Genomic DNA, 13,736 nt, shown 5'->3' on the forward strand with positions numbered 1-13,736 from the left:
CATTGAGAACATTGTTTGTGTACACAGAGTTTACTAAAAAGAAAGGTTTTAACAACTCACTGTAGCTGTTGTTCTTCCGGCCGCCATCTATCGAGCCAGTCAAAAATAGTCGAGGGAGGAGAGTAAAGATGGAAAGCTCCTAAAGCTTAAAATTATAAATGCACGGATAATTTGTTGTTTTGTCGTTAGTGAAAAACAATATTGACCTTGTAGGAGGTAAAAGGAGCCTCATGTAAGAATGACATTTCCTCCTATGGAGTCCGTTCATTCGCATTCATAGATCGCCTATTTTTGACTGGGAAAATGGCGGATAGCGTAAACAACAACTGCTAACGTGAGTTGCTCAAAACCTTTCTTTTTAGTAAACTCAGTGTACACAAACAATGTTCTCAATGCTCAAGTTCATGTGTAGAGCCCCTGGTGATACTTCGAGTAAAGTTTCATGTTGTGTCGAGCCTTCTTAGTGTTTTAAAAATAACTATTTTGAGGCTAGCATAAAAGTGCCCCTAGCACTCCCATAGGCCAAAGGCCATTTGACCGAAGATACGGTAAATCTTAAAAGTGACGCTTCCGTCCTAAATATGCTTTTAAAGTAAAGTTTGACTCGGGTACATTCACAAAAAGACCCTAGGATGCATTTTGGCGAGAGTTACGCTTTAACTTGGCATGTTCCACTAATAGTCTAGTTTATTTTGAACATGTTAAAAAAAAAAAAAGATAAATAAGAACATGTTCATTTTAGTACAGGCAAGAAAACCAACAAAAATACCCTCAGATATATCTTTAAACATTATAGTAAATTATTTAAATTCACTATTATACAGAATACAGCACCTTACTCTTAGTACTTGTTATGGCGAATCAAACATGCCTCAAGAAATTCTTGCAAAATTGCATTAAGCCATTTTCGCCGTCTATGCGCCATAGTAGCCTTGGTTTCATATTGCTGTCCAGAGTGTTGTACATTGTAACTTCTCAAAAAATATCTTGGTCTCATTGGCTAGAAAGTCAACGCTTATTGCCTTGTTTGATTCAACTCTCTGCCATTAAGTGGCTGTCCAGTAGTATATGAAAGGGTTGTTGGCTAAACACTGAACAAAGCTGCAGACTCAGGGGTTGATCCTCAGTGGGATCAACAGCACCAGCAACCATTTCATTACAAGGTGATTCAGTGTTAACATTTATATTTAGTTTAAAGGACGGATGCTATCGATCCTGACAGCCATCAGTCTGAAAGAAAGCTTTGAATCATTGGATGACTTATTTCAGCAGCCTGGTGAGGAAGATGTCTGCGATGATTCCAGCGATGAGGATGATGACCATGAGCAGCAATATGAGGCCACGACGTAAAACCAGCTGTGTTATTGACAGAACATTTCCCACTGTAGTGGTAGTGGATTTAGTCTGGTCTGCAATATGCGCCTCCTGATATGTGTGGTCCACCTCAGCAATCTCACCACTAGATGCAGTAGTGTTGACCGGGTACTGGTTCTGATTCGAGTCTGGAGGTTTGGAGAGAACCTTTAGTTTTAACAACATACTGTCACATGAGGATGTTTCAGGTAGGGCGTCGGAGCTTACCTTTAATTTTCATCTCAACCATCTCATTTTCTTCTTTGATCTCGACTCCTGCTCTCACAAGAGCCTGATCAGAAACATTATAAATAGTTATTAACATCAGGTGTTAACTTTAAACTCATCTTGAGACAAAGTCAAATTTTGATTGGTCAAGGGATGTAGGTTCGCACCTCTTCAGCAGCCTTCGTCCAATCGAGCTTGCACACAAATGTGACGAAGAAAATCGACTGCATCAACACACAAATGCAAAGTCCTGTCCATAGTCCTTTTTACAGAGACGAGAGAAGGGTTTTAATGGCTTTCCAAAACTCTACTTGACAAGCAGGAGATAATACAGCAGTAATTGCAGAACTGTACATTAATGGTCGGGTCTTACCTACAATGCCCATGTTTGCTGCAAACATTAGGGACACACCAATAGGGAAACCAATAAGGTAGTATCCCACCAGGTTACACAGAGCACCAATCAACTGTTTCCCTGCTCCTCTGAGAACCCCTCCAGCCACAGCCTGCCCAAATCAAACAGAGATTTGGTCAAATCACATTCTGTATATGTCAATATTGGGTCTAAAATCCTGATTACTGCCATTAGGTTGTTTCTCACCGCAACAGCATCAGCAAGATGCATGAAGCCAAATATGATCATGACGTCAGCAACCCTCTGTAAAATGTCTCTAAAAAATGCAGATAGAGATTATTGGTAGACACTAAAAGATGTTTTGGCAAAGGTTCTTCAGTGAGGAAACATCTCCAGCTGACATATAAATACAATGAACAGATTAGGTTTGTTTAGCTTAACTGAAATGGAACAAACTGGGCAACAGATACTGTAAGGCAGACTCTGCGAATGTTATGTTATAGTTATGACGGTGGCATCAGTCTTACGCACACTCCCCCCTTAAAATAAAATGTTACAGAGTATTGTGTCAAAGACTTTACTTACTGTTCTGATGTAAAGATGTATCCAATGACATTTCTGGCGAGGCTGAGGCTGGCTCCAATGAAACATGCAATTATGACTGCCATGGGGAGAAACTGACATATTATCACCAGGGAAGAGGTGAACACAAGGAAGTGGAATATTATGAATGGATGGTTCAAGTGTAAGAAGAAGCTCAAAACTGGTGTGTACAATAACTGCAATGATTGATTTTAAATATAAAGTGTGACTATTGATTAAATCTGAGAGATTACAAGGAATCTCTGATAGCTCTTGTAATGGGTCAAAAGTTCAATTAAATTCCTCTCTCCGAATAGGAAAAGTCTTTGAAATAAACATTCAAACCAAAGGTTTTAAGAACAGTCTAGACTACACAAGGCCGCTAAACTACTACTACCCCTCAAGTGAAGGGCGTTGCAGGCATCATGTACAGTATGCATGGGGTCTTACATGCACAAATGATGGGGACTTTGGAAGACAGTTTGGCCTGCTCTATGTTTCCTGCACCAAGAGCATTCCCAACCCGTACACTGGCAGCAGCAGCAAATCCAAGTGGGAACTATGGGAGGATATAGAGCAGTTATTACCAAAAATGTATTAGTGCTACTTTTGCTTAACCATTATTTTACTAGAGCTATGACCAGTACACAAACAGAGGGTTGGCAGTAGGGCTGCAACTAACAATTATTTTTATAGTTGATTAATCTGTCGATTATTTTCTTGATTAATCGATTAGTAGTGTGGTCTATAAAATGCCAGGAAATGGGAAAAAATGTCGATCAGTGGTTTTCAAAGCCCAAGATGACGTCCTCAAATGTCTTGTTTTGTCCACAACACAAAGCTATTCAGTTTACTGTCATAGAGAAGTGAATGAAATAGAAAATATTCACATTTCAGAAGCTGGAATCAGAGAATTTTCACGTTTTCTTCAAAAAATTACTCAAACAGATTAATCGTTTCAAATAGTTGGTGATTATTTAAATAGTTAAGTAATCGATTTATCTTTGCAGCTCTAGTTAACGGTTAAAATTAATACATAATGATGGGCGGGGAAAAACATTTAGAAGAGTTACCATGTAAGCTAAGGCCGTCAGCTCATAAGCTATAGAATGAGCTCCCAGCTCAGTCTCACTGATCACTCCGGCCAGGAATCCACCTATTTCAAATATCCACCACTCTAGACAAAGCATGAGCATACTGGGGATGGCCAGCCGGACAAAGGGCCCCCACTCCTGTAGACAGTCCAGTGTCCAACCTGTGGGTCAGAGGTCTTTACGTTACGCTACAGGTTATCTTTTCATTTCTCATCTCATGTTAGAGCAAACTCCTGCTATGCTAAAATCACAATACAGAAAAGGATGGACATATGTTGATGTCATAAAGTGGGCTTGTGTTGTCCTTCGGGTCACCGGGATCCATCCAATTTATTTGACGTTTTGTATTGGCCTGGCGTTGAGCTTCGGGGTCCCCCCCTCCCAGTGACCCTCGCGTCAAATACAAAACGTCAAATAAACATATAGATAACCCTATGGGTTGTCCTCCGGGTCCCGGTGACCCGAAGGACAACACAAGGGTTAATAGAGCCAAGGTTAAAATGGTTCACTCAATACATAAATAGATGTGCAAACTTTTTGTTCAAGTCAGAAAAAGGCCAGGATGACTGCACTACTGGCAAATTATTGCTAGTCTTATACAACAACCTTCTGACAAATTACGTCATTGTAACCTCTCCTTTACACAACATTACACAGTTATAGAGTGTAACTAACCTAGTCAAACATTAAAAACTGGAATGTTCAACAATAGACAACCTATTTAGAAGTTCTGAAAAACCAGAGACTTGAATGATGAAAGAGGATGAAATTACTGGATAGAATAAGACAATGACTGCAGTCAACCCCATAAGAAGAAAATAAAATATATTTAATCAATTTCATGTTGTGGTCAAATATCTCAAAAACAATAAGAAAACAACTGACCTCCCCATGTGGCCTTGTGCAGACCCCTGCAGCAGATGTACGCGAATAAGATTATAGCCAGCAAATACTGTGAGATAGCATTGGCTGCAGCAGATCCACTTAAAGAAAGACAAAAAATTGGGGTCCAGATGATCATTCAGATTAATAAACAAAAGATGTTACTGCATAATAACACTCTGCACAATGCCATCCAATACAACAATTGAGTAATGAACACTACATTTGACAAATGGTAATAGATTTTGAATTATTAAATTTAAAAGGCATATATATCTGTTATGTTGGATTGGTATAGTCTTATTATCAGGCTAGGACAGAAAGATTGATTGATCAATCATACATAACCAAAAAATGTTTTTGGTCACTCACTGTACTATATTTACCATATTATATGAAATACAACTTCCTTCAATTCAGGGACATAACAATAATACTTTTTAGGCATTGACCAAATTGCCTCCTTAGTCAATACCTAAGGAGTAAATCTCATCAGCGTCAGTGAGCCAATAAGCATGCAGCATGCTTCTACCAAGATCCTATACTGCTGCTGATTGGCTGTCTACACGTCGTGGAGGCATGCAGGGAAAAAAATTTGTTACACACAGAGACAGAGCACACATGCGTGTGTGTTGTTTTAATTTGAGAGGCTTGACTACATACTGTAGGTATAAAGGAGCAGAAAAAAAAAGATTTGTACCATAATGTGTAATGTTTTAATGTAATTTTGTTAAAATAATTTTTTATAAAATTCTTATCAAAAAAGGTATTGTTCAAGGCCTGGAATGGAAGTCACTATATTAGTATCGGTGCTGGTATCACACTTTTTTAGTAAGCTCTACTACTTAGAGAAGAGTCCCGCACACTGACCATTACACAAGCAATCATTTATTTATTTCTAAATAAATTATTTGCTCGCGTAATGGTCAGTGTGCGGGACTCTTCTCTAAGCTTTTGATCTGCTACTTTTGATCATATCCTACGCACCTGCCCGACAAAAGAGGTGTGGAAAAAAGCTTTCTTACGTTAGTAAGCTCTACTACAAAATAATAAGGCTGGAAAACTCACGCAACGCCCAAATCCAGACAGTAGAGGAAGACGTAGTTGATGATTGCGTTGAGGATATTTGCAATCACTCCTGTCACAACCTGAGGCCATATAATTCCCTGTAAACAACAGCACCTGGTATCAATATCAGTTTTAATAACTATGGTTCAGCCATAAACTTTAACATTTGGTGTAGTTTGCATTGCTGTACCTGGTTTTGAAGATACCTCCCTTGCAGCTGGTACATAAAGGCAGCCTGAAAATGAAAACAGAACAATTAATCAGTGTTACTTTGGCATAGTGTTGGAAAATCTGAGCTTGAGAGTAATGATCATGCAGAAATTGAAAACCTCTGTATGTTTCGTATTATTATCTTGATACACAGGGTTCAGAATGCACCAAACTCACCGGCAGAGAAGGCATGAAGATCTTCACATACAGCTGGGCGATACTTGAGACAGAAAGACAACAAACAAATGTGCATTTAATTGTTGGGTTGAAAAACATGGCTGTACATAAACACAACTCTGAATGAATACTTCCGTAGCTCTGTATCTTCTGAATGTGTAAATAAGGAACTATTTCCTAACAGCTGCCATAACTATACCTAAAAGGTGACAGTGTTTAGCTTTTCTCTGCTGCCCCCAAGTGGCAAAAAAAAGTTTATGCAGGTGTAAAGGGTAATTTGCTTGTTTTTTCAACTTGGACCCTATTTTCCCATGCATCAGTGTTTTAGTGACTAATGTGAACAAAAACCTTTAGCTTAGCAGATTTATAACGGCACATCCTGATACACACTGCAGGGCCTTATGACAAGTCAACATGAATACTGGGCTTCCATAGGAATGCTTACCGAAGTTTTGGCACATTTTACTGTGTATTGATAAGTAAGTAGGTACATTTTATTTATAAAGCACCTTTTAAAACCATGGTTACAAGGTGCTGTACAGTGCAACATTGAATGAAAATAGACAGTTAAAACGGGAGGACAGAGGATAACAGATAAGTGTTAAGTCAGTCTCAATAAGACCACATGTACAGCAGTGTCTCTAAAGGGAAAGATGCTGAAGGTAATGTTTAGGGGGATTAAATAATGACCGACCTGGCAACCTCTGGGCTCTGTTTGACAGCCAGTAGGAGAGGTTCAGTGTTTATGAGGATAGCCCAGCAGGGGAAACAGGCCAGCAGCAGAATCAGAACCCCCCTCTGGAGAATCACACCCACACGCTTCAAGTTACCGCTCCCATACGTCTGCATGAAACAGGTAGACGGATACTTACATAAGCAGAGATGCAAAACACCAAATCACAGCAATAACCAAGGGTAGGACTGGTCAAAGAAAACTAAGATGATACAAAAGCTCCTTGTTGAGTTGTTTTAAAGGGGACCCCAGGACTACCTGGGAACGCAGCAGTAGCAGTTGTGTTTGTCTTGGTTAGATAAAGGAAGTGAAAGAACAACCTCTGGTGAGAACACTACCTGAGATATGAGGGTATCACAAGTTAACGACAAACCAGTGCCAATGGAAATACCGGTGACATTAACCACCTGCAAAAAAACAAGAAAGAAAAAAAAATTAAGAGAAAAACATAAACATCTATCTATATAACATCTATCTTTTGATAGATAAATCAGATGCCAGTACTGGCAGGCTGGGATACCAGTTCAAACCCAGATAGGATTAGAGAAAGTCTCCTCACCGAAATTGATAATGCCACTCCTGCAAGTTCAGTTTTCCCCAGGTGACCACAGAACACAGTGCTGACGAAACTGATCATAAATACCATCAACTGGGAAATGATCTGGAGTACAAACACAAATATCAGTCCTCATTTTCATGTTAATACACAAGGCAGATATTTCATACAAAATAAATACAAACATGAGGCATTATAGACATTTTCAGTGAGTGAAGACCTAATGGTTATCATAAGCCTTACTGTATAAATATAACAAATGTATAACATTACGTATTTCTAATAACTAACCAAATACCATGCAATGGTTGCATGTAGGCATGCATTTGATTAGAGGTGGCTTGCTATGTATTATTAAACAGTGACGCCGTCAAACTGCACTTTAAAATGGTTCCTATACTGGACTGATTGTTCTGTCAGAATTTTTGTTTTTAGTTCTATTTTACACCTATTTTTTTAAACTTAGTACTATATACGTATTATTCCTGTTTTTATTATTGCACTGTGACAAACAGTAAAGCGTGACAAACAACTTTTCGTTTCTTCTGGGTATGCAAGTACTCAGTGAAATGACAAATGAAGTGAATACTGAATACAATGTAATGGTCTAACGTTATAACAAACTAATATAAGACTGCAACTCCAATAGGCCTACATCCCGTTACATTTTAAAACAAAATTAAGTATGACCAAAAGCCAGTGAGTAAGCCTAAGGTTATGCTATGTTTACTAGGGCTGCCACCTCTTAGTCGATTAGTCGACTAATCGGTCGTTTTGGTCTTAGTCGACTAAGATTTCTTTAGTTGATGAGTCATTTTTTTATGCTTATTCATGCTTAATTACTCATTTCCAAGAAACTTATGAGCACATTTCTGGTAAACACAAGATTTAAAGTGGTGCTTTTGCAGGATTAATTGTGGAGAAAGTCAGTTTTACAGATGGTTAATTAACTACATTTATATTGTGCTTTTCTAGTCTTAACCACCTCTCAAAGAGCACAGCTCTGTCGATTACATCAACTAATCGATTAATCGACAAAATCATATAAGTGTTAGTCGACTAAGAATTTCTTTAGTCGAGGACAGCCCTAATGTTTACACCATCTTCAATAATAATTATAATCTTACATAAGACTGGGTTTACTTCATATGTACTTAGTATGTAGCCCATACGGTATTCCTTATTAAATGTATGCTTCATAAAGTTATAAACTAATTACTAATGCAAACACAATGCACAGAAAATGGGAGAAACGTGAACACATTCAAACATTTACGTCACCACTCAAGCAGCAGTTAACGTTACTGTTCAAAAACGAAAAACACATACTCAACAAATATTCTTACCACCGGTCCCGCTAGCTTGAAAAGTTGTACCAGCTCATGCCGGTAGTCCGGCGGGATGAAGCAACGCATGTTCTTCAGACAGGAGCCCCGGCTATCACCGGCGCCTTGAACAGAAGCATCCGCCTTACCTTCTTTTAAATCTTCTTTCACTCCCTCGGAATATTTAATTGGTGTTTTAATAGAACCGTCCATGACTATAAGTGTTCTCAACAGACAGACCGCTTTCCCTTTAACAGCGGTCTGTTACGGAGGAAGGGATACTCGCGTGGTTCAGGAGTTCCCTCTGCCAACCAGCTCGTGCAGCAGTTTTCGGCCGTCACTGCAATTGGGTAGATCTGATGTTGCATTCAAGTGCACATCATGGTTCCGTTAACTTAGGTTTTACTATGACTTCAGCAGATGTGCCACATCCAAGTTTGCGCCTCTCAGACTACTATTACTAATAAATAGACCTTAGCCCTTGTGTAATACAATATGTGTGTGCCTGCATGTGTGTGTGCCACATCTAAGTTTGTGCCTCTCAGACTACTATTACTATTAATAGCCCTAGCCCTTGTGTTTTATGAAGCTGATTGGCTAGACGTATTTGCAGGAAAGGCCTACTATTATCACTGAGCTTAACACCACCCTAACCTCTGAACGTGTCCTTTCATTGCTATTGCTAGACTACATAGCTTGCTCATAATACTAATGTCATCACTCATACTTAAAAGTATAACTATATTTTTTATTGACAGCTTAATATTATCATAGGGTCGACCTCTCTTGGCTACATTGTCTTTGCTCAAACTTTGTTTTAGTATTCTTTGTCCAGGTGTTGACCCTGCATGCATTTTTATCTGGTTCCAGCTTCCAATGTGAGGATTTTGTGTTTTTTCTCTGTTTTATGTTTTTGTAAATCTCTTGGGTTTTGTATATTTTCACTATTCTGTTCTGTGCCAAGGCTTTGGAAGTTAGAAATGTTGTGTAGGCCCACCTCTGGGAGATAGTGGGGCAGTACAGGGTAGATTGAGAGCCCTATAAAGGTTGTGGCATTTTGCTGCTCAGGAGAAGGAAAAGAAGCTGTGCTGCCACAAACGTTGTTTATTGATTTGCAGTACAAGTGTATATAGACGAGAAGCCGTGCTGCCACAAACACGTGCGTTGTTTCATTTTGTATGAGTAGATTTAGTTATTTACTCAAGTTTTCTCTTGATAGTTTCAAGTTAGTTTTTCTCATTTTATACCTTGATTTGGCACAGTGTAAATAAATACACACTCGTTGGAATTGAAGAAGTCTGCCTTTCTATCCTTTTTTGACCCTCTGGCTACGCTACAACACAGTGTGTTTACATTAAACAATACAGATTTTTTTGTCTTTTGGAAAAAAACTACATTTTCAGAAGATTTAGAAGGCATGACCTCAGTGGCATTAATGGCAGCTATGGCCCTGATTGTTGCCCGTAGACTGGACGTCCCATCCTGTAAAACATGGAATCAGGGCTCATCCCAAACTCAGATTATGGGTCATCCCAAACTCAGATTATGGAGATCTTATGGTCAGTTTACCCACCCATTACACCCACAGACTGTAAAAAATAAGCTTCCTGGTCTAAAAAGTGAAGTCAATGCGGAAATGCCTTAAACATGCATTCTATTTAATTTCCAGCAGGGGGCAACTCCTATTTATTTTAAAATAGATGATAAAGCAGTGGATGCTTTAGACCATTGACCTGTCAATCAAGACAGAGGTTTAGCAATACGTATCCATGGCACTGTGTACATTGTTACGACATTACCACAACCCTGGGGAAACTTACTACTCTTGTTACTATGTCTAGGGCTTACAGAGCGTGGTTTTGCTTGTGCATTTGAAAACTGCAGAAGCTCATACTAGACCACCGGACTGGAGTTGAGAATTAGAGGCCTACCTTTGTCGTCCACTTCAGGTGACTCTTTGTCCTTCGCTCTGCGGGCCAGCTAGCGCCTCGTTGCGGTGTTAAACAGTGTAGACAATTAAGACACGGACATAACATTAACACAACTTGGTGGGGAAACGTCATGACAAATTAGAAACCCAATCCTTTCTCTGTGAGTCAGTCTCTCACTGAGGCTGTTCCACCGCAACATTTCTGAGTAAATTCTCCTCAACCCTTGGACAAAGTATCGGCTATGACATTGGGCCTCATTCACCAACCGTTCTTACAAAGAAATGTGTTCTTAAACCCCACTTACGCACTTTTTTACAAAGATTATGACATTCACTAATGTTTTCTTATCTTGGATTTGTTCTTAGCTAAGAACAAAATCTATGCACACTCAAGAGCACTCTTACGCACATTTGAGTGATGACAGTTTGCTCCAAATAATTGGTTACTGCATTTTATTTAATTCTACAGTCGTTTACAATGATAGTATTTTACTGTAATGTATTTCTGATCATTTGTTGAAAAAAAAAATCATAGTATGCAAAGAAGCACTAATACTGCAATTTACATCAGCAATTAAGCTGATTAAATCCTGCGTTATTTTTCACCGTTGCTTTCAGTTAAATTATGGCATAAAATTGTAAAAATGCAGAAAGACTTGCTTACTGTCTGATTCACTGGTGGGAGATGGCCTTGGAGGATATAAAGCTGTTGATATAGGGCCCTGGTCAGTGTCCAGTTGCTTCGCTGATGGCACACCTGAGAGTGCCGTCTCACCAATAATGGCCCTGATGCGCTGGTCAATCTCAGATAACTCAGGGCCTACATGCCCCCCTCCAGTGGTCAGCATATGTCTCTTATGTTTGGCAATGGATTTTTTGGTCTGTGATTTTAAGTCAAACCATTTCTTTTTTACATCTTCAATTGGGCGACGTTGTCCAGAAACAGTGATCTCCTTCATGGCATTTACCTGTTGCCGTAGAATTTCTATTTCAGAATTACTGAAGTTCTTTTTTCGTTTGGTGATTGGTGGACCACCACCGTTTGTGCATCTTTTGGACATTCTCCAATATTTCTTGCACACGCACCTGAAGTGTCATGTCCTTATATGGGAATTTGCGGGGCGTTTTCTTATGCTAATTAGGAACAACTGGCACGCACTTTCAATTACGAAGACGTGGGATTCATCAATCCTAAAAACACTGGTGCGAACAATTCTGTTGTTTAAGAACATGTCGTGAATCTGACGTAGACTTCTCTTAGGAAGTTTATTAAAGGCATACTATGCAACTTTTCCAGCTTCAGTCCCCCTACAGGTTGACTCATTGAAACTACAGCTTGCGAGCTGCAGTTCGTATGCCTTTAAGAACAAAGTTAAGAAAATTCTTAGGAAGATATTGGTGAATGAGGCCCATTGTTCTTGCCTGCCACATGCTTGCTCTCCAGGTTATATGGTTGTCACTCTTGCCCCCACCGAAACACCCTAGCATTGACACTTTCTAACCAGTGTTCCTAACCAGGAAGACCAAAGGAACTGTTTCCCAGGTCGATGGAGGAGTCCTCTTCGCTCTCCAGCTCTGCAGGCTCATGGACCACATAATGCTTCTGTCCCCAGCCACATCATTTCCCCTAACAGATCAATTACTTTAAAGGCAAAGGTAAATTTATTTATAGAGCACCTTCTCATACATATTTATTATCAAATAAGCTCCATGAACATAGGGGGAGTTCATGAGACTGATGATTAAAGAGCAAGGTGTGGGAAGAGTTGGTTGCAACTGACAAGTGTGGCCTGCAGGGGAGCTCTTGAAGAACTATCAGGTCCAGAACTATGGACCAACCCGCAACACCAGTAGCATCGTAGCTCTGACTTTGGAGTGGGATTGCGACCTGAGGGTGGACCTGAACTTCCTAAGTGCGGATGGCACCCTGCTCCACTCTTACCAGGCTTCTACTGTTGGTGTTCTCCTCCAGGCTCCTCGTCATGAACACTCATTTATATTGTCACCAAAGATGACAAAGGCATAAAAGAGTGGTGTATGTATTGCTGAGCTGAACACATTTAGAGAGCACTAAATTGCAATTCATGTGCGTAATATACAACATACTGATTTAGGAACATCAACATCTATCCTACATGTATAAAGTGCATATACTACAACAACTTACCATGATACAAAAAGTTACACTATCTTAAAAGGAAACTGAATAAAAAAAAAATCAGAACTCTTATGTTTTGATCTTAAAATAACAAGCCTTAATAAGGAGTACTATTGCCATTTAATAACAAACTCAACCCTCCCACTATGAGGCATGTGATGCCACTATTTCAGAATCAGAATCAGAATTTACACATACAAGGAATTTGTCTTGGTGTTGTTGGTGCATGTCACACATTCTCTAAATATAAGGATAAAAAGAATATAAACAATATAAGTATAAACATATACACACAGTATGTATTAATAAAGATAAAAATAAAATAATACAATAAGTTAAAAAGTAGTAAAAGAGTACAGCAGAGTAGGTACAGTGGCATGTAGAGCCAGAGGAGGAGTGTATGTATACTGTGGAGATAGTCAGGGTGGGTTCCGGGCCTTGTTGGTAAGGCTAGTGGCGGAGTGGAAAAAAACTGTCCTTGTGACGTGAGGTTTGGGTCCTGATGGATCTCAGCCTCCTGCCAGAGGGGAGTGGCTCAAAGAGTTTGTGGCCAGAGTGGGAGGGGTCAGCCACAATCTTTCCAGCACGCTTCAGAGTCCTGGTGGCATAAAGGTCCTGGAGCGGCAACAGATTGCAGCCAGTCGCCTTCTCTGCAGACCGAATGACACGCTGCTGTCTGCCCTTGTCTTTGGCAGTGGCAGCATGATGGTGATGGAGGATGTGAGGATGGACTCAATGATGGCTGTGTAAAAGTGCACCATCATTGTCTTTGGCAGGTTGAATTTCTTCAGCTGCTGCAGGAAGTACATCCTCTGTTGTGCTTTACCTACACAAATACATTCAAGTGTCTGCACTTTATTTTCATTTGACCCCAAGGCACAGTGTTTAAACCTCTCAAAATGGTCTCTCTAAAATCAAGCATTTTTCCCTCTCTATGTGCTATAGCAGGCTGGGTTTCATATTGCTGTCCAGACTGTTATACATTGACTGGTTAAACCTTCAAAAAATATATGAGTCTCTCTGGCTAGATATTCCATGCTTATCGCCTTGTTTAAAAAAAAAAAAAAAGCATATGCACACAGTAC

The 13,736-nt window shown here is 39.6% G+C and overlaps 1 protein-coding gene across 2 annotated transcripts in view; it reads right to left on the reverse strand.

Moving 5' to 3' along the window:
* Positions 1-663: 663 nt before the first annotated feature.
* Positions 664-13,736, reverse strand: part of LOC116039626 (multidrug and toxin extrusion protein 1-like) — a 31,478-nt gene continuing 18,405 nt past the window's right edge. Inside the window, exons 1-16 of one of the 2 annotated variants that reach the window (XM_036000338.1) lie at positions 8,585-8,951; positions 7,242-7,343; positions 7,021-7,089; positions 6,644-6,792; positions 5,950-5,992; positions 5,753-5,797; positions 5,563-5,660; positions 4,498-4,595; positions 3,592-3,773; positions 2,969-3,077; positions 2,522-2,597; positions 2,183-2,252; positions 1,955-2,087; positions 1,749-1,843; positions 1,582-1,645; positions 674-1,502 (exon numbers count right to left, since the gene is read on the reverse strand). In XM_036000338.1, the coding sequence (XP_035856231.1) occupies positions 1,261-1,502; positions 1,582-1,645; positions 1,749-1,843; positions 1,955-2,087; positions 2,183-2,252; positions 2,522-2,597; positions 2,969-3,077; positions 3,592-3,773; positions 4,498-4,595; positions 5,563-5,660; positions 5,753-5,797; positions 5,950-5,992; positions 6,644-6,792; positions 7,021-7,089; positions 7,242-7,343; positions 8,585-8,776 (1,767 nt within the window). In that variant the 5' untranslated portion in view covers positions 8,777-8,951 and the 3' untranslated portion in view covers positions 674-1,260. Of the gene's footprint in view, positions 1,503-1,581; positions 1,646-1,748; positions 1,844-1,954; positions 2,088-2,182; positions 2,253-2,521; positions 2,598-2,968; positions 3,078-3,591; positions 3,774-4,497; positions 4,596-5,562; positions 5,661-5,752; positions 5,798-5,949; positions 5,993-6,643; positions 6,793-7,020; positions 7,090-7,241; positions 7,344-8,584; positions 8,952-13,736 lie in introns of those variants that run through there. The other variant, XM_031284552.2, reaches the window with a different exon arrangement.

The sequence above is a fragment of the Sander lucioperca genome, chromosome 4, assembly GCF_008315115.2.
Source record: "Sander lucioperca isolate FBNREF2018 chromosome 4, SLUC_FBN_1.2, whole genome shotgun sequence".
Taxonomy (NCBI): domain Eukaryota; kingdom Metazoa; phylum Chordata; class Actinopteri; order Perciformes; family Percidae; genus Sander; species Sander lucioperca.